This window comes from Scyliorhinus canicula, chromosome 3, assembly GCF_902713615.1.
Source record: "Scyliorhinus canicula chromosome 3, sScyCan1.1, whole genome shotgun sequence".
Lineage (NCBI taxonomy): Eukaryota > Metazoa > Chordata > Chondrichthyes > Carcharhiniformes > Scyliorhinidae > Scyliorhinus > Scyliorhinus canicula.
The window spans coordinates 47,376,690-47,398,028 of NC_052148.1; the positions used below are offsets into that span (position 1 = coordinate 47,376,690).

General features: G+C 45.5%; 1 protein-coding gene across 4 annotated transcripts in view; it reads right to left on the minus strand.

The window, feature by feature from the left end:
- Positions 1-21,339, minus strand: part of dym (dymeclin) — a 536,995-nt gene that overhangs the window by 276,785 nt on the left and 238,871 nt on the right. For all 4 annotated transcript variants that reach the window (XM_038790496.1, XM_038790499.1, XM_038790497.1 and 1 more), the window contains exon 12: positions 4,008-4,121. In XM_038790496.1, coding sequence (XP_038646424.1) covers positions 4,008-4,121 — 114 coding nt within the window. The remainder of the gene's footprint in view (positions 1-4,007; positions 4,122-21,339) is intronic.

A 21,339-nucleotide genomic window follows, 5' to 3' on the forward strand; every position in this document is an offset into this window, starting at 1 on the left:
GGAGGCCTATGTGAAGATGAGGCGTGAAGTTTCAGTTGGGGCGCTTGATAGTTACAAGGAAGCGAAGAGGGATCTAAAGAGAGAGCTAAGACGAGCAAGGAGGGGACATGAGAAGTCTTTGGCAGGTCGGATCAAGGAAAACCCAAAAGCTTTCTATAGGTATGTCAGGAATAAAAGAATGACTAGGGTAAGAGTAGGGCCAGTCAAGGACAGTGGTGGGAAGTTGTGTGTGGAGGCTGAGGAGATAAGCGAGATACTAAATGAATACTTTTCGTCAGTATTCACTCAGGAAAAAGATAATGTTGTGGAGGAGAATGCGGAGACCCAGGCTATTAGAATAGATGGCATTGAGGTGCGTAGGGAAGAAGTGTTGGCAATTCTGGACAAGGTGAAAATAGATAAGTCCCCGGGGCCTGATGGGATTTATCCTAGGATTCTCTGGGAAGCCAGGGAAGAGATTGCTGAGCCTTTGGCTTTGATTTTTATGTCATCATTGGCTACAGGAATAGTGCCAGAGGACTGGAGGGTAGCAAATGTGGTCCCTTTGTTCAAGAAGGGGAGTAGAGATAACCCCGGTAACTATAGGCCGGTGAGCCTCACGTCTGTTGTGGGTAAAGTCTTGGAGAGGATTATAAGAGATACGATTTATAATCATCTAGATAGGAATAATATGATTAGGGATAGTCAGCATGGTTTTGTGAAGGGTAGGTCATGCCTCACAAACCTTATCGAGTTCTTTGAGAAGGTGACTGAACAGGTAGACGAGGGTAGAGCAGTTGATGTGATGTATATGGATTTCAGTAAAGCGTTTGATAAGGTTCCCCGCGGTCGTCTATTGCAGAAAATACGGAGGCTGGGGATTGAGGGTGATTTAGAGATGTGGATCAGAAATTGGCTAGTTGAAAGAAGACAGAGGGTGGTGGTTGATGGCAAATGTTCAGAATGGAGTTCAGTTACGAGTGGCGTACCACAAGGATCTGTTCTGGGGCCGTTGCTGTTTGTCATTTTTATAAATGACCGAGAGGAGGCACAGAAGGTTGGGTGAGTAAATTTGCAGACGACACTAAAGTCGGTGGAGTTGTAGACAGTGTGGAAGGATGTTACAGGTTACAGAGGGACATAGATAAGCTGCAGAGCTGGGCTGAGAGGTGGCAAATGGAGTTTAATGTAGAGAAGTGTGAGGTGATTCACTTTGGAAAGAATAACAGGAATGCGGAATATTTGGCTAATGGTAAAATTCTTAGCAGTGTGGATGAGCAGAGGGATCTCGGTGTCCATGTACATAGATCCCTGAAAGTTGCCACCCAGGTTGATAGTGTTGTGAAGAAGGCCTATGGTGTGTTGGCCTTTATAGGGCAGCATGGTAGCATGGTGGTTAGCATAAATGCTTCACAGCTCCAGGGTCCCAGGTTCGATTCCCGTCTGGGTCACTGTCTGTGTGGAGTCTGCACGTCCTCCCCGTGTGTGCGTGGGTTTCCTCCGGGTGCTCCGGTTTCCTCCCACAGTCCAAAGATGTGCGGGTTAGGTGGATTGGCCATGCTAAATTGCCCGTAGTGTCCTAAAAAGTAAGGTTAAGGGGGGGGGTTGTTGGGTTAAGGGTATAGGGTGGATACGTGGGTTTGAGTAGGGTGATCATTGCTCGGCACAACATCGAGGGCCGAAGGGCCTGTTCTGTGCTGTACTGTTCTATATACTGTTCTATGTTCTATGGTAGAGGGATTGAGTTCCGGAGCCATGAGGTCATGTTGCAGCTGTACAAAACTCTGGTACGGCCGCATTTGGAGTATTGCGTGCAGTTCTGGTCGCCTCATTATAGGAAGGACGTGGAAGCTTTGGAACGGGTGCAGAGGAGATTTACCAGGATGTTGCCTGGTATGGAGGGAAAATCTTATGAGGAAAGGCTGATGGACTTGAGGTTGTTTTCATTAGAGAGAAGAAGGTTAAGAGGTGACTTAATAGAGGCATACAAAATGATCAGAGGGTTAGATAGGGTGGACAGTGAGAGCCTTCTCCCACGGATGGAGGTGGCTAGCACGAGGGGACATAGCCTTAAATTGAGGGGTAATAGATATAGGACAGACGTCAGAGGTAGGTTTTTTACGCAAAGAGTGGTGAGGCCGTGGAATGCCCTACCTGCAACAGTAGTGAACTCGCCAACATTGAGGGCATTTAAAAGTTTATTGGATAAGCATATGGATGATAATGGCATAGTGTAGGTTAGATGGCCTTTAGTTTTTGACTTCCCATGTCGGTGCAACATCGTGGGCCGAAGGGCCTGTACTGCGCTGTATCGTTCTATGTTCTATGTCTGCTGTACCTGCATGCCAACCTTCAGCAACTGTTCCATTATAACACCCAGGTCTCATCACACTTCCCCTTTTCCGAAACTGCCACCATTCGGATAATAAACTGCCTTTCTGTTTCTCCCACCAAAGTGGATAACCTCACATTACCCACATTATATCGCATTTGCCAAGTATTTGCCCACTCAGCCAGCCTGCCCAAGTCACCCTGCAGCCTCTTTGCATCCCCCTCACAGCACACACTGCCAATCAGCTTACTGTCATCTGCAAATTTGGAGATATTGCATTAAATTCCTTCATCTAAATCATTCATGTATATTGTGTATCACTGAACTCGTAATCCCGAGGCCCAGGTTAATAATCTGGGGACATGGGTTTGAATCCCACCATGGTAACTTGGTAGAATTTAAATTCAATAATAAAACCTGTAATTGAAAGCTGGTCTTAGTAATGGTGACCATCATTATTCGTTTTCAAAACCCATCAGGTTTACTCATGGAATCATAGAATTTAAAGAGCAGAAGGAGGCCATTCGGCCCATCAAGTCTGCACCGGCCCTTGGAAAGAGTACCCTACCTAAGACCACACCCGCACCCTATCGCCGTAACCCAGTAACCCCACCCAACCTTTTTGGACACTAATGGCTATTTAGCATGGCCAATCCATCTAACTTGCACATTTTTGGACTGTGGGCGGTAACCGGAGCACACGGAGGAAACCCACGCAGACACGGGGAGAAAGTGCAAACTCTGCACAGACAGACCTAAGCCGGGAATCGAACCTGGGACCCTGGAGCTGTGAAGCTACTGTGCTAACCACTGTGCTACCATGCCTGCCCCCTCCCCGTACTGTAAACGGAAGGAAATTTACCCAGTCTGGCCTACATATGACTCCAGACGCACAGCAATGAGAGAGGAGCAACAAATGTTGCCATGCCAACAACACTCACATTCCAGGAAAGACTGTGATCCTCCAAGATAAGCACACATACATTTATATATAAAACACACATATATATATATATATATATATATATATAACATTGCGTCTACTCAAAGATTTTGCCACTTGGGTGAGGTAACAGAAGACCACCTCGACCTGTGGAATCATATCGGAATACAAGACAGTAAATTAGAGGGTGAAGGATAAAAATCTGGTGAGAACACAGTGGCAGCACAAGTGGCTAGCACTGTGGCTTCACAGCGCCAGGGTCCCAGGTTCGATTTCCTGCTGGGTCACTATCTGTGCGGAGTCTGCACGTTTTCTCCGTGTCTGCATGGATTTCCTCCGGGTGTTCCAGTTTCCTCCCACAGTCCAAAGTCACGCAGGTTAGGTGGATTGGCCATGTTAAATTGCCCTTAGTGACCAAAAAGGTAAGGAGGGGTTATTGGGTTACGGGGATGGGGTCAAAGTGAAGGCTTAAGTGGATAGGTGCAGACTCGATGGGCCAAATGACCTCCTTCTGCACTGTATGTTCTAACAGGAAACCATTTTTAACTGTGTTTAAACACATCAATTCCAGTTTTACTATACCAATATTCAAAGATACACTTTTTTAATTAATCAGTGCGATAATAAATCAAAGCTCCAATACAACTGATTTACAGGACTTTAACTTTCTCTATTCCTTACACCATAAATTGGAAGTGGAGTGGAGGAAACGAGTGGGGTCAGAAAGTTAAAGCACAAATTATAAGTTCTCACCCTGGTTCTGGTCATGTTATACTGCACAGTTCGTATCACCACAAGAATGAGAAGACTTCCCAACGAGATTTCAGTCAAAACACGCTCAGCGTACCAAGTAATATTCTTTAGTATCTGTGGGGAGGAAAGAGTGGGAAACAAAATCATTTTTAACAAAGGCACGGTTAGTCAAAGCCAGATGGCCAGTCTAAACAACCATTTCAAAAGAAAACAAAAAGTACAATTATCTAAAAAACACACCGATACTTTAATCATAGCATGCAATCTTTCAACATTACCTATAGTATCAAGGCCACAACGTTCTCTCTAAATTTATTTGCTTTTTCAAATTATAACACCCACCCACCCTATCTAAAACAACATTTCAGGTATGCCAGCAATGAACACAATGAATAAAAACAAAAATCAGCATGCAATTTATTACCCTGGTACACATCAATTAATTACAAGTTCAAATAAATATGAAAGGTAAATTCCTACAGCTGGGAATATAAAGAAAACCACAAGAGTAGGTGCCTGATCCTACTTCTCTACATTATTAATCTGGAAATTGAAATCTAATGTCATCTTGCCAATTTTGCTGATAACATTAAGGCATAAAAAATAACATGGGCAGAGGATATGGTTTAACATACTGCTGGCTTTGTTGATGCTATTTATTGCTATATAGGTGGAGTGGACTCGATGGGCCGAATGGCCTTACTTCCGCTCCTATGTCTTATGGTCTAATATCAAAACTCCTACATCATTGTTTCGGCATAATTCTTGGAATTTGTTGCACATTTTCCTTTCAATGTGGAGTACTTTACACTTCCCAGCGTTAGGTTTTATTTGCTATTTTCTATTCAATTATATCCAACTCATTCAATAGTTTCTACCCTGTCTCCTAAAATTCCACTGCCTCGCCTATCATCTGAAAAGGGGGTCCATAGAATCCCTACTGTGCAGAAGGAGGCGCGTTCGGCCCATTAAGTCTGCGCCGACTCTCCGAAAGAGCGCACTACCTAGGTCCACTCCCCCGCCCTATTCCTGTAACCCTTTGCGTTTATCATGGCCAATCCACCTAACCTGCACATCTTTGGACCGTTCACTCTTGAATTTCTGAATTCTGGTCATTTGTGTGAATGAGTAAAAAGAAGTGGTCTCAACACTGAAGTTCAGGGATACCAGAATTTATTCTTTCACAAGATGTGAACATTGTTGTGTAGGCCAGCATTTATTGCACATTCCTAACTTCCCTTGAGATGGTGGTGACGAGCTGACTTATTGAAATGCTGCAGTTCAACTGGTGCAGGTATACCCACGATCATGTTAGAAAGTGAGTATAACTTCCAGTGGCGGCTCTCCTAGGAACTTTTCACTAGGCCTTTTTAATCCATGAAACAGGAGTCAGAAGTACAAAAATGTTCCCCAACTTAACCCCCACCAACTGAGATGTCAATGAGCCAGCAGCAGGTCACAAGGCCAGCAAAATCAAAGAGTGGAAGACCTCAACCCCAGAACAAGGGGACACGTGTGGCAACCCATACCTGAGCATGGCGAACCCAGCAGGGTCGCCATCGCCGGCCCATTCGTCGACGGAGAAGCCGTATAACATTTATTTTTGTTATGCTTTCAACACCAACTCCCGATACTTCCAGCTGCACAGGGGCCCCAGACAAGGATGCCCACTGTCCCCAGACAAGGATGCCCACTGTCCCCGCTGCTGTTCGCTCGAGCGATCGAGCTATTAGCAGAGCAGCAAAAAACTGGAGGGGGAGCCGAAGGGGCGGCAGAGGGCACAGAGTCTCACTCGTGCAGATGACCTGCTCCTCTACATTTCGGACCCACAAAGCAGCAAGGACGGAATCAGTGCGCTCCTAAAAAAGAGTTTGGCTCCTTCTCGGGTTGCAAACTCAACATGAGCAAAAGCGAGATCTTCCCGGTACACCCTCAAGTTAGGGGGGGGACAGCACTAACGGGACTGACGTTTAAACAAGCCCGACAAATTCCGCTACCTGGGGATCCAAATAGCCCATGACTGGAAAGGGATCCACAAATGGAACCTCACCAGTCGGACAGAGGAAGTAAAAAAGAACCTGAAAAGATAGTACACACTCCCACTCTCCCTTCCGGGGAGAATCCAGACGATCAAAATGAACGTACTGCCCAGAAACCTCTTCCTACTTAGATCTATCCTGATCTACATCCCCAAGGCCTTTTTCAAAGCACTAGACAAATTAATCATGGCTTTCGAATGGGGGGGGGGGGGGGGAGAAAGAGAGAGAGAAAGAGAGAGAGAGAGAGAGAGAGAGAGAGCGCGAGAGAGAGCGCGAGAGAGCGCGAGAGAGAGCGCGAGAGAGCGCGAGAGAGCGCGAGAGAGCGCGAGAGAGAGAGAGAGAGAGAGCGCGCGAGAGAGAGAGAGGAGAAGCCGGGAGAAGCCGAGCGAATAAGGGGATGGATCAAGCCGAGTGGGTGCACGCAAAGGAGGCCTCCTGCAGGGGGGTCTCCCTCCGGGCCCTCGCCACAGCGGCACTCCCATCCCACCCAAAAAATACTCCAGCAGCCCGGTGGTGATGGCCACCCTCCAGTCCTGGAAACAACTACGGCAGCAATTTGGCCTGACCAAAATGTCAGACAAAGCTTCCATCTGCAACAACCATAGGTTCGCACCAGCGCTGACTGACGGCACCTTTAAAAAGTGGGGACAGGACGGAGAGACACTGACAGTCAGGGACCTATACACCGACGGCAGGGTTGCGACACTGGATGAACTGACGGAGAAATTCCAGCTAGCCAGGGGGAACGAGCTAAGGTACCTGCAACTCAAAAAATTCCTACAAAAGGAGACAAGGATGTATCCACAACCGCCACATTACTGGAAGAGTTGCTGGACGCAAGCACCCTAGACAAAGGGAACGGCAGCGACATGTATGAACGACTGGTAGAAAGGGCCGACACCGTATTGGACGCAACAAGAAAGAAATGGGAGGAAGACCTGCAGATTGAAATAGGGTAGGGACTCTGGAGCGAAGCACTGCATAGGGTCAACTCCAACTCCACGTGCACAAGGCTCAACCTGACGCAACTAAAAGTGGTACATAAAGCCCACTTAACAAGAACTCGAATGAGTAGGTTCTTCCCGGAGGTGGAAGTTAGATGTGAACGGTGCCAAGGAGGCCCGGCCAACCACGCCCACATATTCTGGTCTTGCCCCAGACTTGCTGGGTACTGGACAGCCTTCTTTGAGGCAATGTCCGAAGTGGTTGGGATGAGGATGGAGCTATGCCCGAAAGTGGCGGTCTTCGGGGAAATCAGACCAGCCAGATCTATTCCTGGGGAGGAGGGCAGACGCCCTTACCTTTGCCTCCCTGATCGCCCGCCGTAGAATCCTGTTCAGCTAGCCGTCAGCAGCACCACCCAAAGCTGCAGACTGGCTGTCCGACCTCTCGGAATCTCTCCAAATGGGCAAAATCGAATTCGCCATCCGAGGGTCAGACGATGGCTTCCACAAAACGCGAGAGCCATTCACCCAATTGTTCCTGGACTTATTTGTGGCCAACGAACAAGCAGAAGAATAGCCAGGTAGTCGAGAATCAGGGGAAAGTAGCCAAGACGTGAGAGGGAGGGATAGACCGGTGGGGGGCACAGCTAAACCTAAGAGAAAAGAAAGGCGAACCACAGGAGAAGGGAAGAGAAAGGAGGGAGGGGAAGGGGAGGAAGTGGGAAGAGGGAGAAGACAGGGGACAATCGAGGGGAACCAGAGAGATTTGGGGGGGGGGGGGGGGGGGGGGGGGGGGGGGGGGAGATGATAGCCGGAAGGAGAGCAGAGCACGTGGAATGACAATAAACTCGGCAAATACAGTAACAGAGAGCAAGGAAAATACTAGTGAAAGACGGGACGAACGGCCAAAGCGGAGGTGAACACGCAACGATAATGGCAGCGAAAATCATCCGGGAGAAGCAATTAACAACACCAACACCAGAATCATTCTCGTATAGCCCTCTCTGTATTGGACATAACTATTGTAATTGTTTCTCCGGCACCCAAATGTTAATATATCTCCCCAGTTTTTCTCCCCCCACAAACATGTGCCTACTTATTTGTTAAACATAATATTGCTAACTGTACAGAGTTGCTGTTGTTGAGCTAGTGCATTATAACCTACCAGTTTATTTTTATTTATTTTTTCTCTTCTATATATATATTTTAATCTGTGTACATAACTGTAAATATACTATGTTCAAAACCCAATAAAAAACATGTATAAAAAATGTTATGTTTTTGTTATTATTATTACTTCTGCGTTTTTATTTTCGCTTGGCCGATACAATTGGCTAGTCGGAGTATGTGTGTGATAAGTCTATCATAAAATGAAAATCCTTCGATAAAAATTAAAAAAAAAAAGAAAGTCACACAAACACGCCTCCCAGCCATTGACTCCATCTCCACCTCCCGCTGCCTGGGGATAGCGGGCAGCATAATCCAGGACCCCTCCCACCTGGCTTACTCATTCTTCCAACTTCTTCCATCAGGCAGGAGATACAAAAGTCTGAGAACACACACAAACAGATTCAAAAACAGCTTCTTCCCCGCTGTTATCAGACTCCTAAACGACCCTCTTATGGACTGACCTGATTAGTACTACACTCCTGTATGTTTCACCCGATGCCGGTGTCGATGTATTTACATTGTGTACCTTGTGTGCCTTATAATGTATTTTCTTTTCTTCTCATGTACCAAATGATCTGTTTGAGCTGGTCACAGGAAAATACTTTTCACTGTACACGTGACGATAAACCAATCCAAATCAAGTGAGCTCCAGGATCTTGTTCCAGCAACCGTGAAGGAACAACCATATGATTCCAAGTCAGGGTGGTGTTTAGATTGCAGGGGAATTTGCAGGTGATATTCCCATGCATCTGCTGCCCTTGTCCTTCTAGGTGGCAGAGGTTGTGGCTTTGAAAGGTGCTGTCGAAGGAGCCTTTTAGAGTTGCTGCTGACCTCATTTAGAACTGATCCTAATCTATTAATCTTGTGACAAGTAATCATTTCCTACCCTTCCGCCAAGGTTGACCATGAATCCAACAACTTTTCAGATTAACTAATTACCTCGAAATTAACGAGTTCCTCAAAATCGACTATGTACATAGAGCCATAGGTTTTCCACCATCATATGAGTTGTCACTTCTTCAAATGAGGTGGGTCGAAATCCATGTTGACTGCTATTTATTAGGTTATTATTGTACAGATGATCCTCAAATTTACACCAGAAAATCAATTCCATTATTGTACTGAAAGAAAATCAGAATATGGTATGAATTTTCCAGATGGCAGGCTCTCTGTTTTAACCATCCAATGAATCACTGCCGACTCGGAGTGCGCCTCAGCCACTTCACGCTCAAATGTGCGTCAAGTGGCTGCAGACAAGACATTCGCTCCACGGGCTGGACTCCCAAAATGGGGCTATTTTCCCACACCGGTGTAAAAATGCTAGTGTTGCACTCCCGAGTTTCCTGAAAAAAATATAAGCTAATTCATTCACCTTCAGTGGGCTAGCAGGGACCTGGAGTAATTCAAGCAGCTTTAGCTGCGGGTACGGGCCCCCGCACTTCCAGTTTCGAGTCCGCGAATGTGCACGGCGGCGGCCTCGCCGAGCGCCATGGCGGACCTGGACCGTAGAGGCAGCTTCAAAATGTAGGCCCCCCCCCCCCCCAATCGGCCGCGTGCTCTTGCACCCAATCATGCACAAGCAATCTCCGGCCGCCCATAAGGCCCCCCCCCCCCCCCCCGCGTCCGATCCCCACGTCAGCAGCAGTCATGCAAGCATCCCGGCCGGCAATACCACGTTAGTTTAACGCCGTCGGGAACACGGTCGGTCGGGAGTGGAGGATCACTGGGCGGGCCTCTGGCAATGGCCACCCAGCCGCGCAGAGCACTATGCGAACGCGCCTTTTTTTCAGGGCCCGGGTAATCGCTGGACTTGCGCCGAGCCCGATTTCGGCGCGAAATCGGATTCTACGTCCCCCGCAAACACTATTTTGGCGCAGGGCTGTGGAGAATCCAGCCCCACATTTGGGAGGAAATGCCGCTTTGATAAGTGCTGGTCATTCAGATTGACCAGCAGCTCTCTCAGTTCCTGCACAGACAAGAGCTGAACTGAACTGAAGAGGAATTGCATGAAGACAGCTGAGATTAAATCCAGGCACCTTTGAGCAAGGTAGGTAGGGCAAGATGAAGATCGTGATCAGGATTTGGGGGGGGGGGGGGGGGTTGATTGATTTCAGAAGTCGCCTGATGGAGGTTCCCTTCCACCTCCAACTTCCTGTCTAACATCTAACTCCATTGATTTTCAGCCTTGCTCCACGCAAGGTTAATCCTCCTGCCAACCTAAATATGGAGGTTCAGTGTCAACCAATCCTGAATTTAATTCAGGAAATTCAGATCTCTGTCTGTTTTGCTACCCTTTTTGAATTTGGACACATTACCCTGTGCACAATTCAGAGGCATCCTCCCAGACTTGACTGATACCCACCTAAAAATGAGCATGATAGATGCCAATTCATTCTTTTATTTAAAAGTAAGAATCTGGATAGGACCAGCCATTATCCTCTCCAGTAGGTAAACAAAGTGACATTCTGCTCTCAGCCAACTGATGAAATCATAACTTGCTGATATCCAGATTGGAGTACCATAACACTGGGTCACCTTGTTCCAGACAAATGTCTCATTTATAGTGGTTTCATAAAATCATGTAAGTGGCTAGATTAAATCAGTCTAAAAAGCCTTTTGCTCCATTGTGTAGTGGTTTCCACCAACTGATATTTTTTTGTCCCTTTTTCTTTTAAAGGCACACACTTATGCCAAGGTAAGTTCTACACCAGCACTACTTCAGGATATCACTCAAGTATCCATTCTTCAACTGGATCTGTATGATGTGCTTTAGCAGGCTAATGGAGGCTCTAAAGCCAAGCACAATCCTTCCATATTGACTTGTACGTACATAAAACTGATTTATTCTTTCTTAAATATATTCAGTGACTTGGCCTCCACAGCCTTCTGTGGTAGAGAATTCCACAGGTTCAGGAGTGAAGAAATTTTCCTTCATCTCAGCCCTAAATGCTCTACCCCATATACTGAGGCTCTGTCGCCTGGTTCTAGATTCCCCAACCAGGGGAAACATCCTCTCTACATCTAATCTGTTCCGCCCTATAAGAATTTTATATGCTCCAATCGGATCGTCTCTCATCCTTCTAAACTCCAGTAAATACAGGCCCAGTCAAATTAATCTCTCCTTCAAGGACAGTCCCGCCAACCCTGGTATCAGCCTAGGGTGGTAGGGTGGCACAGTGATTAGCACTGCTGCCTCACGGTGCCAGAGACGTGGGTTCAATTACGACCTTGTGTAACTGTCTGTGAAGTTTGCACATCCTCTCCATGTCTGGTGGATTTCCTTAGGGGGCTCCAGTTTCCTTCCACAGTCCAAAGATGTGCAGGTTAGGTTGACTGGACGTGATAAATTGCTCCTTAGTGTCCAAAAAGGTTAGTTTAAGTTACCGGATAGGGCGGGGGTGTGGGCCTCGGGTACTCCTTCGGAGGGGCAGTGCAGATTTGATGGGCTCAATGGCCTCTTTCTGCAGCAAAGGGATTCTATACCCTCCACTGCACTCCGTCCATGGCAAATACCCATACAATCCCTACAGTGCAGTTGGAGGCCATTCGGCTCATCGAGTCTGCGCCGAACCTCTAAAGAGCATCCTGTATTGGACCACTCCCCACCCTAATCCCCTAACCCCACCTAACCTCCACACAGATACAGGGTGAATATGCAAATTCCAGTCACCTAAGGTCGGAATTGAACCCAGATCCCCAGTGCTGTGAGGTAGCAGTTCTAACCCACAGTACTATTGTGCCGCCCTAAATATTCTTTCTTACGTAGGGAGACGAAAACTGCATGCAATACTCCAGGTGTGGTCTCATTGCAGTATAACCCAAACCCCCTTTCAATGAAGGCCGATATCATTTGCCTCCCTAATTATTTGCTGCACCTGCCTCTCCACTTTCATTGATTGGTGTACAAGGACATACAAATCCCTTTGTACGTCCACACTTCCTAATATATCACCATTTAAATAATATTCTTCCTTCCCATTTTTCATACCGTTGATAACTTCACATTTAGCCACGTTGTACTGCAGATGCCATGTGTTTGCCCACTTACTCAACTTGTCTAAATCACCTTCAAGCCTCTTTGCAGCCTGCTTACAACTCCACCCAGTTTAGTATCATCAGCAAACTTTTGGTTCCCACATCCAGGTCATTTATATGTATCATGAACAGTCGGGGCCCAAGCATTGACCCCTGCGATACACCAATAATCACTGCCTGTCACTCGGAAAAATACCTATTTATTCCTAGTCTGTCTGACTTTGTCTGCAAACCAATTCGCGATCCATGCCAAACCATTAACCTCATCCCACGTCCTTTAATTTTGCCCACTAGACTCTTCTGAGACGATATCAAAAGCCTTCAGCCAGTCCCAATAGACCACATTCAGTAGTTCTCCCTTATCTATTCTACTAGTTATTTCATAATACTACAGAGATCTGTGCTAAGACCCCAACATTATATATTAATGATTTGGACGAGGGAACTAAATGTAATATCTCCAAATTTGCAGATGATACAAAGTTGGGTGGGAGGGTAAGCTGCGAGGAGGATGCAGAGATGCTTCAGTGAGATTGGACATGCTGAATAAGTGGGCAAATGCATGGCAGATGCAGTATAATGTGGATAAATGTGAGGTTATCCACTTTGGTAGCAAAAATAGGAAGGCAGATTATTATTTAAATGGGTATAAATTGAGATGGTAGATACTCAGTGACACCTTGGTGTCCTCATATATCAAGTGTCGCTGAAAGTAAGCGTGCAGTACAGTAGGCAGTAAAGAAGGCAAATAGTATGTTGGCTTTCAGAGCGAGGGAATTTAAGTAGAGGAATAGGGATGTTTTACTGCAATTGTATAGGGCATTGGTGAGGCCACACCTGGAGTATTGTGTGCAGTTTTGCTGTCCTTAGCTGAGGAAGGATGTTCATGTTGTGGAGGGAGTGCAGCAAAGGTGACTGGGACTGTCATATGAGAGGCAAAGTCATACAATTACATTGATTGGAGTTTAGAAGAGTGAGAGGGGATCTCAGAGACACTTACAAAATTCTGACAGGCTTAGACAGGGTAGATTCAGAAAGAATGTTCCCAACGATGAAGGAGTGCAGAACTAGGGATCATAGTTTGAGGATAAGGGGTAAACCTTTTAGAACTGACGTGAGAAGAAATTTCTTCACCCAGAGAGTGGTGAACCTGTGGAACTCACTACCACAGAAAGTAGTTGAGGCCAAATCGTTGTGTAATTTCAAGAAGGAATTAGATATAGCTCTTGGGGCTAAAAGGATATGGTGGGAAGGCGAGATTAGAGTACTGAACTTGATGATCAGCCATGATCATGATGAATGGCAGAGCAGGCTAGAAGGGCCGAATGGTGACCTCCTGCTTCTATTTTCTATATATGTCTCTATGTATAAAACTAAAATAGATTTGTTCAGCATGATTTGCCTTTCATAAACCTGCCTTTCATGTTCACAAGAATAATCCCTGCAATTAAGAGCTTGTCATATGAGGAGCGCTTGAGGACTCTGGTTCTGTGCTCGTTGGAGTTTAGAAGGATGATGGGGGTCTTATTGATACTTAGAGAATACTAAGAACCCTGGGTAGAGCGGAAGTGGAGAAGATGTTCCCACTATTAGGAAAAACTAGAACCCGAGGTCACAGCCTCAGACAGAAGGGGTGATCCTTTAAAATTGAGATGAAGAGGAATTTCTTCAGCCAGAGGGTGGTGAATCTGTGGAACACTTTGCCGTAGAAGGCTGTGGAGGTCAAATCAGTCAATGTCTTTAAAACAAAGATAGATAGGTTCTTGACTAATAAGGGGATCAAGGCTAATGGGGTGAAGGCAGGAGAATGAGGATGAGAAACATATCAGCCATCCTAGTTCTGCACCAATGTCTTATGGTCTTAAACCCATGCTGGCTTTGTCCAATTGTGTCAGTGCTTTCCAAACGTTCTGTTATCACATCTTTTACAATAGACTCCAACTTCTTCCTCTCTACTGATGTCTGGCTAACTGGTCTGTAATTCTCTCTTTTTAAACAGTAGGGTTACATGCGCAACCCTCCAATCTGCAGGAATTGCTCCAGAATCTATAGAATTTTGGAAGGTGACCACCAATGCATCAAATATTTCCAGGTCCATGTCCTTTAATACTCTTGAGATGGAGATTATCAGGCCCTAGTGATGTGTCAGCCGTTAATTTCCCCAGCACCATTTTCTTCAATTCTGCCCTCTCAGTAAGCCCTTGGTTTCCTAACATTTCTGAGAAGTTATTTGTGCCCTCTTTTGTGAAGACAGAACCAAAGAATGTGTTCAATTCTTTTGCTATTTCTTTGTTCCGTGTTTATAATTGCCCCAGCTACTGACTAAGGGAATACCTTCATTTACAGTCAGTCTCTATGTTCCCTGCAATTTTACTGTTATACTCATATTTTCCCCTTCTGGATCATTGTTTTTGTCCTCTTTGCTGAATTCTAAAATGCGCCCAATCCTCAGACATGCTACTTTTTCTGGCAATTTTATATGTCTCTTCGTTGGATTTAACATTATCCCTAATTTATTTCATAAGCCTTGGTTGAACCACTTTTCCTCTTTTATTTTTGCAGCAGACAAGAATGAATAATTATAGTAATTCACCCACACATTCTTTGAATGTGAACCAATGCCTATCCACCGTCAACCCCCTTTAGTAAGGTTCCCCAATCTAGCTTTGTCAATTCATGCCACTTATCCTCATAATTCCCTTTATTTAGATTCAAGACCCTAGTTTCGGATTCGACTACTTCACTCTCCATCTAAATGAAGACATTTATCACATTATGGTCGCTCTTCCCCATGGGACCTCGTACAAGATTGTTAATTAAACCTTTCTGATTGCAAAATATCCAGTCTAGAATAGTTTTTTCTCTGGTTGGTTCCTCAACGTATTGCTCGAAAAAGCAATCACATCCACACTCCAGGAATTCCTCCACCACTATACCATTGTTAGTTTGGCTTGTCCAATCTTTATGTAAATTAAAGTCACCTCTAATTACAATTGTGCCTTTATTGCATACATCTCTGATTTCTGGTTTAATACCTTCCCTTACATCTTCACTACTGTTTGGGGGCCTGAGGACAATGCCCAACAACGTTTTCTGCCCCATGGTATTTCCTGTCAGATTACACTGCCCCCTGGTGTTCCTTATCTCCACCCTTACAGGTTACACATCATGGATGGGATTCTCCAATAATGAGGCTATGTCCCCATGCCAGCATCAAAATGCGGGCATTTCACTCTGGACTTTCCTTAAGAAAGGGGACCGGAGAATCATGGGAGCGACGTCGCACCGGACTTCGGTGTCAACGCCCATTCTCCACCCTCGCGCTGATCACGATTTTGGCATGGAGGCTCAGAGATTCCCGCCCCGTGACTTTCCGAGCCAATATCTATCCTCACTAACGCGCCACAGCAAAAACCTCACCGACCTCCTCAGAAGACAAACACAGACACAACCGACAGAGTGCCCTTAGTCGTCCAGTACTTTCCCGGAGCAGAGAAACTACGACATCTTCTTTGCAGCCTTCAACACGTCATCGATGAAGATGAATATCTTGCTACGGTCATCTCCATTCCCCGCTACTTGCCTTCAAACAACCGCGCAACCTCAAATAAATCATTGTTTGCAGCAAATTACCCAGCCTTCAGAACAGCGACCACGACACCACACAACACTGCCATGGCAATCCCTGCAAGACGTGCCAGATCATCGACATGGGTACCACCATTACACGTGAGAATACCGTCCATACTTGTGCGACTCGGCCAACGTTGTCTACCTCATACGCTGCAGGAAAGGATGTCCCGAAGCGTGGTACATTGGCGAGACCATGCAGACGTTGCGACAACGGATGAACGGACATCTCCCTACGACAATTGCCAGGCAGGAATGTTCCCTTCCAGTCGGGGAACACTTCAGCAGTCAAGGGCATTCAGCCTCTCATCTCCGGGTAAGCGTTCTCCAAGGCGGCCTTCAGAGCGCGCGACAACGCAAAATCGCCGAGCAGAAACCTATAGCCAAGTCCGCACACATGAGTGCGGCCTCAACCGGGACCTTGGATTCATGTCGCATTACATTCATCCACCACTATCTGGCCTGGGCTTGCAAAATCCTACCAACACTCCTGGCCTGAGACAATTCACACCTCTTTAACCTGGGGTTATCCCTATCTCTGGATCTGTAAAGACTTAATTACCTGCAAATGCTTGCATTCAAAGCATTGTCTTGCACCATCGATTTTGTCTATATAAATGTTCTGGAACATACCTCTTCATTCATCTGAGGATCAGTGCTCTGAAAGCTCTTGATTTGAAACAAACCTCTTGGACTTTAACCTGGTGTTGTAAGACTTCTTACTGTGCTCACCCCAGTCCAACGCCAGCAGCTCCACATCATATCCTCACTATTGCACTGATTTCCTCCTTCAGTAACAATACTACCCCACCTCCTTTCCCTTTTTGTCTGTCCTTCCTAGATAATGAATACCCCTGGATGTTCAGTTCCCACCCTTAATAAACCTGTAGCCATGCCTCTGTAACTGCAACTATATCATAATTATTTATATCTATTTGCACTGTTAATTCATCTACCTTATTGCAAATGCTCTATGCAGTAAGACAAAGTCTTAATGATGGGATCATGTCCTGCTGTGTTGGTTCCTTTACGTGAAATAAGTAGCCAACATTCATCATATTCTAGATTCCCATATAAACAATGGTCTCTTTGGTAAGGTATTGTGGGACTGCAGGCAGTCACGTAATTGTACTCCAGCGTATGTGATCATTTCCAGGAGGAACCACAGGTGGCATCACATTTTGAAAAAGTGCAACAAATGCATTGATTCTTAAAACATTTAAGTCAAAGAAACTGTGTTTAATAAGGTTTGTAGACCTACAAATTCTGCTCCGAATCCTAATTCAGAAAGGTGACAAGGTGACAAAGTATTCATAAAGAGAAAATACACCAAATCGTTCTGCCTCACTTCTTTGCGAGAAAGCAGATGTATGAGTGAGCTTTTAAAGTAAGCATTTTGGGGAATTATTCTGAAGGCTTCGTATACGACTTACTCTGCAGCTCTGGGTCATCCCTTGCCAATAATGTTTTTTAATAGGCATCTGAAGATTCTCCTTGCCCCAGTTTGAGTTAAGGCTCCCACTATAATAATTGCACATGAATGTTTGAAATCACAGCAGCTTGTCCTAATTGTGATATTACAAACTTACATGTTATTGTTTGTAGTACAATGCTGATTTTAAATAATCATGCTTATTTCCCAACTCCATTTTCATTTATTTTCTGTTCATTCACATTCTATTTATTGAAACTTAATTAGAATGTTCCGGAATCCTTTTTAAAAATGTAAATTTCCAATGGCAGCACTCCACAAGTACAGCAAAAGCAAACAGCAACAAAACAAAATACTGCGGGTATTGGAAATCTGAAATAAAAACAGAAAATTCTGGAACGCCTCAGCAGGTCTGGCAGCATCTGTGGGGAGAGACGTTTCAAATCTCTATGACTCTTCTTCAGTGCTAGCAGTTACTGATCATGCTGCTTCAATACAAAATAATTAGAAATATTTAACAAGTTAAGAAAAATTCTAACTTGTGGAATTTCAATCCAAGTTCATTATTCGCCAGCTGTGCGAACCGCAAGACTGCCGACAAGTCATTTATTTAATTTTTGTCATCGTATTTATGTGGCTGTGCATGGTAAAACATTCACTGTCTGCAGCAATCGTCTGTGCTGATTGATCAGATTGGGCATTCATCAGCTTACAACCACAAATTAAACATTTTGAGAGACTGTAGACTAACTAATTTATCCTTTATGCCTTCAATTTTAGTACAGAATTGCCTATCACCAGGCGTGATTCTGAAACATCATTACTGACTGAACTGGCAGAATCCTGAAGGACATAGTTGTCAAATTGCACCTGTGGTAGGTAGTGACAAAACCAATAACAGAAACAAACTGCTTGACCTTGCTCTTACCAATCAACTTGTCACAGATGCATCTGTCCATGACAGTAATGGTAAGAATAACCACTGCACAGTCCTTGTGCAAACAAAGTCCCACATTCACACTGAGGAAACAGTCCATCATGTTGACACTGCCAGCTAAATGAGATGGATTCAGAAAAGATCTAGCGACTCAAAACTGGTCATCAGCAAATGCAGAATTGTATTCAACCATAATTTGTAACCTCATGGCCCGACATATCCCTCATACTACCATTACAGCAGGGATCAACTTTGGTTCAATGAGGAGCGCACAACAGAATGCCAGGAATAGCTCTAGGCAATCTTAAAATAAATGAAGTGCGAAATTGATGATGCTGCAACACAGGACTACTTGCAGAACTACGATACTCTTTGACGTCCTTGTCAGTCAAGAATCTATCTAACCACATCTTAAAACTCTTCAATGACTCAGCACCTCTGTGGAGAAGAGAAAACCACAAACTGATGACAAGAAAACTCCATCTTAAATGTGAGACTCCTTGGGTTGGATTCTCCGCTGTCGGGATTCTCCGTTTTGCAGGCAGCCCAGGCATTCCTGACGATGTGAGGCTGTCCACAATGGGAAACCCCATTGGCCAGCTGGAGAAACGGAGAATCCCGAGGGCATGCCACGCAAGGGACGAAGAATGGCGCCCCGTATTTTTAAGCTGTGTTCCAATCTCTCCCACAAGGGGAAATTTCTTTTCAACATCCACCCTGTCAAGTTTCCTCACAATCTTGTTTTAAGAAGATCACCTAATCTGCTCAACCTTTCCTCATGGAGGCAACCACTTGATTTCAGGAATCAGCTGAGTGAAGTTTCTCTCCATTGTTTCTAATGCATTGATGACCTTTCGTATGGTGACCAGAACTATATACAGTACTCCACATACGGTCTCACCAAGAGACGAGACCAGATACGGTAACACCACATTGACCTTAATAACTTGATGTACCCTGCATGCTAATGTTTTGCGATTCATATACCTGGACACCACAGAGCCCTGCAATCTCTCTCATTTTAAATAATTTGATGCTTTCTAACATTTTCTGACTAAGTGGGCGAGTCCACATTTTCACAAACCATACTTCATTTGCCAAATTTTGGCCCATTCACTTAACCTATCTACATGCCTTTGCAAACTCCTTACGTCCTCTTCAGAATTTATTCACCCACCTACGTTTGTGTAATCAGCAAATTTAGTAACCATATATGCATCTAAGTCATTGATATAGATTGTAAATAGTTGAGGCCCGGCACTGACCCCCTATAGGATTCCACTGGTTACATCTTGCCAACTTGAAAGTGATCCAACTATCCCTACTTTGTTTCCAGTGAACCAACCAATCCTCTATCTTGCTAATATGTTACCCCTTACAACATGAGTCCTTATGTTTCTAAATACCTTTTCGTGATGATTGGAAGATTTTAGGACAATTGGATTATAAATGTAGTGGACAATTTAAGGTTTGAAAGCCTGGGGTTAGTGTGTGTTTGACAGCAGTTGTCATGTTATTTAAAAAAAAACAATTCTGTTTGCAGAGTCTGGGTGCTTTTAGCAGCCAGCAGATTAAATTGATGAAGAAATGTGTTTATCTGTCTGGGGTAATGTACAGTGGTTTGACTGGGGAGGTCCCTGGGGAGTCAATGTGCTTTTGCAGACTGCAGAGGTAGTGGGCGGGATTCTCCCATTTGGCGGCAGAGTGTCCACGCCATTGGAAACGGCGTAACATTTTACGACGGCGTGAACGTGCCGCTGGGAGCACCGATTCTGGCCCCTACAGGGGGCCAGCACGGCGCTGGAACGGTTCACAGCGCTCCAGCCTCCCATCCCGGCACAAACTGTGCGCCGTGGGATCCGCGCATGCGCAGTAGAGCCAGCGCCAACCCGCGGTGGCCTCCCTCAACACGCCAGCCCGGCGCAACATGGTGCGGGAGTTCAGGGGCCGGCGCGGAAGAATATAGGCCCGGGAAGCGAGAGGTCGGCCCGCCGATTGGTGGGCCCCGATCGTGGGCCAGGCCCCATCGGAGCCCACCCCCCCCCCCCACCCCCCCACAGGTCACCCCCCGACCCTGTGTGCAGAGTTCCCGCCGGCTGCGACCAGGTGTGGACGGCGCTGGCGGGACTCTGCCTTTTTCGAGCGTCCGCTTGGCCCATCCCGTGCCGAGAATCGGCGGCCTGCGACCGACACCGTGCCAAACACACCGTTCTCCGCTCCGTGGAGAATCGCGTGCCAGCGTGGCCCGGTTGCGGGGATTCTCCGGCCTGGCCCCGGGCTAGGAGAATCCCGCCCAGTGTTTTCCAGCTTGGGGAGATGGGGTCATTGCTAGGTGGAGCTCAGAAAGGTAGAGAGGCAGTGAGTTTGGAGAAGCTTCGAGAGAGAGAGAGGAGCAAAGTTCTGATCTGCCTGACTCTGGGTTCACAATTCTTTCCAAATAGGAGAGATTAAAAAATGGAATCATATTTTAAAGCAGAGCAATCTTGTCTGAAGACAAGGAAGAGGCTGAAATAACCTGGTTGAGGCAGCTATTTGAAGACGTCTGTTGGAGTCCGAAGGAGTACCAACTTAAGCCAAATTTGTTTTATAAAGTAAATATTACCCTATGCCCTGCTAGTTTTAACCTGTATTAAGAGTTGTATGTTTCTTTTCTTGTTGTTAATGGGAATTATATCATTGTGTTAAGGGGTAATTGAAAGCTGTTCTTTTCAGGTTAATCAAAATAAAAGTATATTCATAATAAAGTTATAGAAATACCAAAGGCCTACTTTCTCAGCAATCACTTCAGGAGTGAATCATTCTTTCCACACAATCTCAAAATAAACTAAAATATTGAGGTTTCGCTCCTGTATCCTAGGGTCTGGTCTGGGATCATAATACTTTGATGCAGCACCTTGTCAAATGCCTTTTGGAAATCCAAGTACACCACATCTACATGTTTCCTTTATCTATATCGCCCATTCTTTAAAACTCCAATAAATTAGTCAAGCATGATTTCACTTTACAAAACCATGTTGTCTCTGCTTGATTTCATTAACATTTTCAAAATGCCTTCCTATAGCCTCCCTCATAGGAGGCTGGAAAGGCCAAATGGCCGACTTGTGCTTCTAGTTTCTATGTTAAGAATAGATTCTAGTATTTTCCC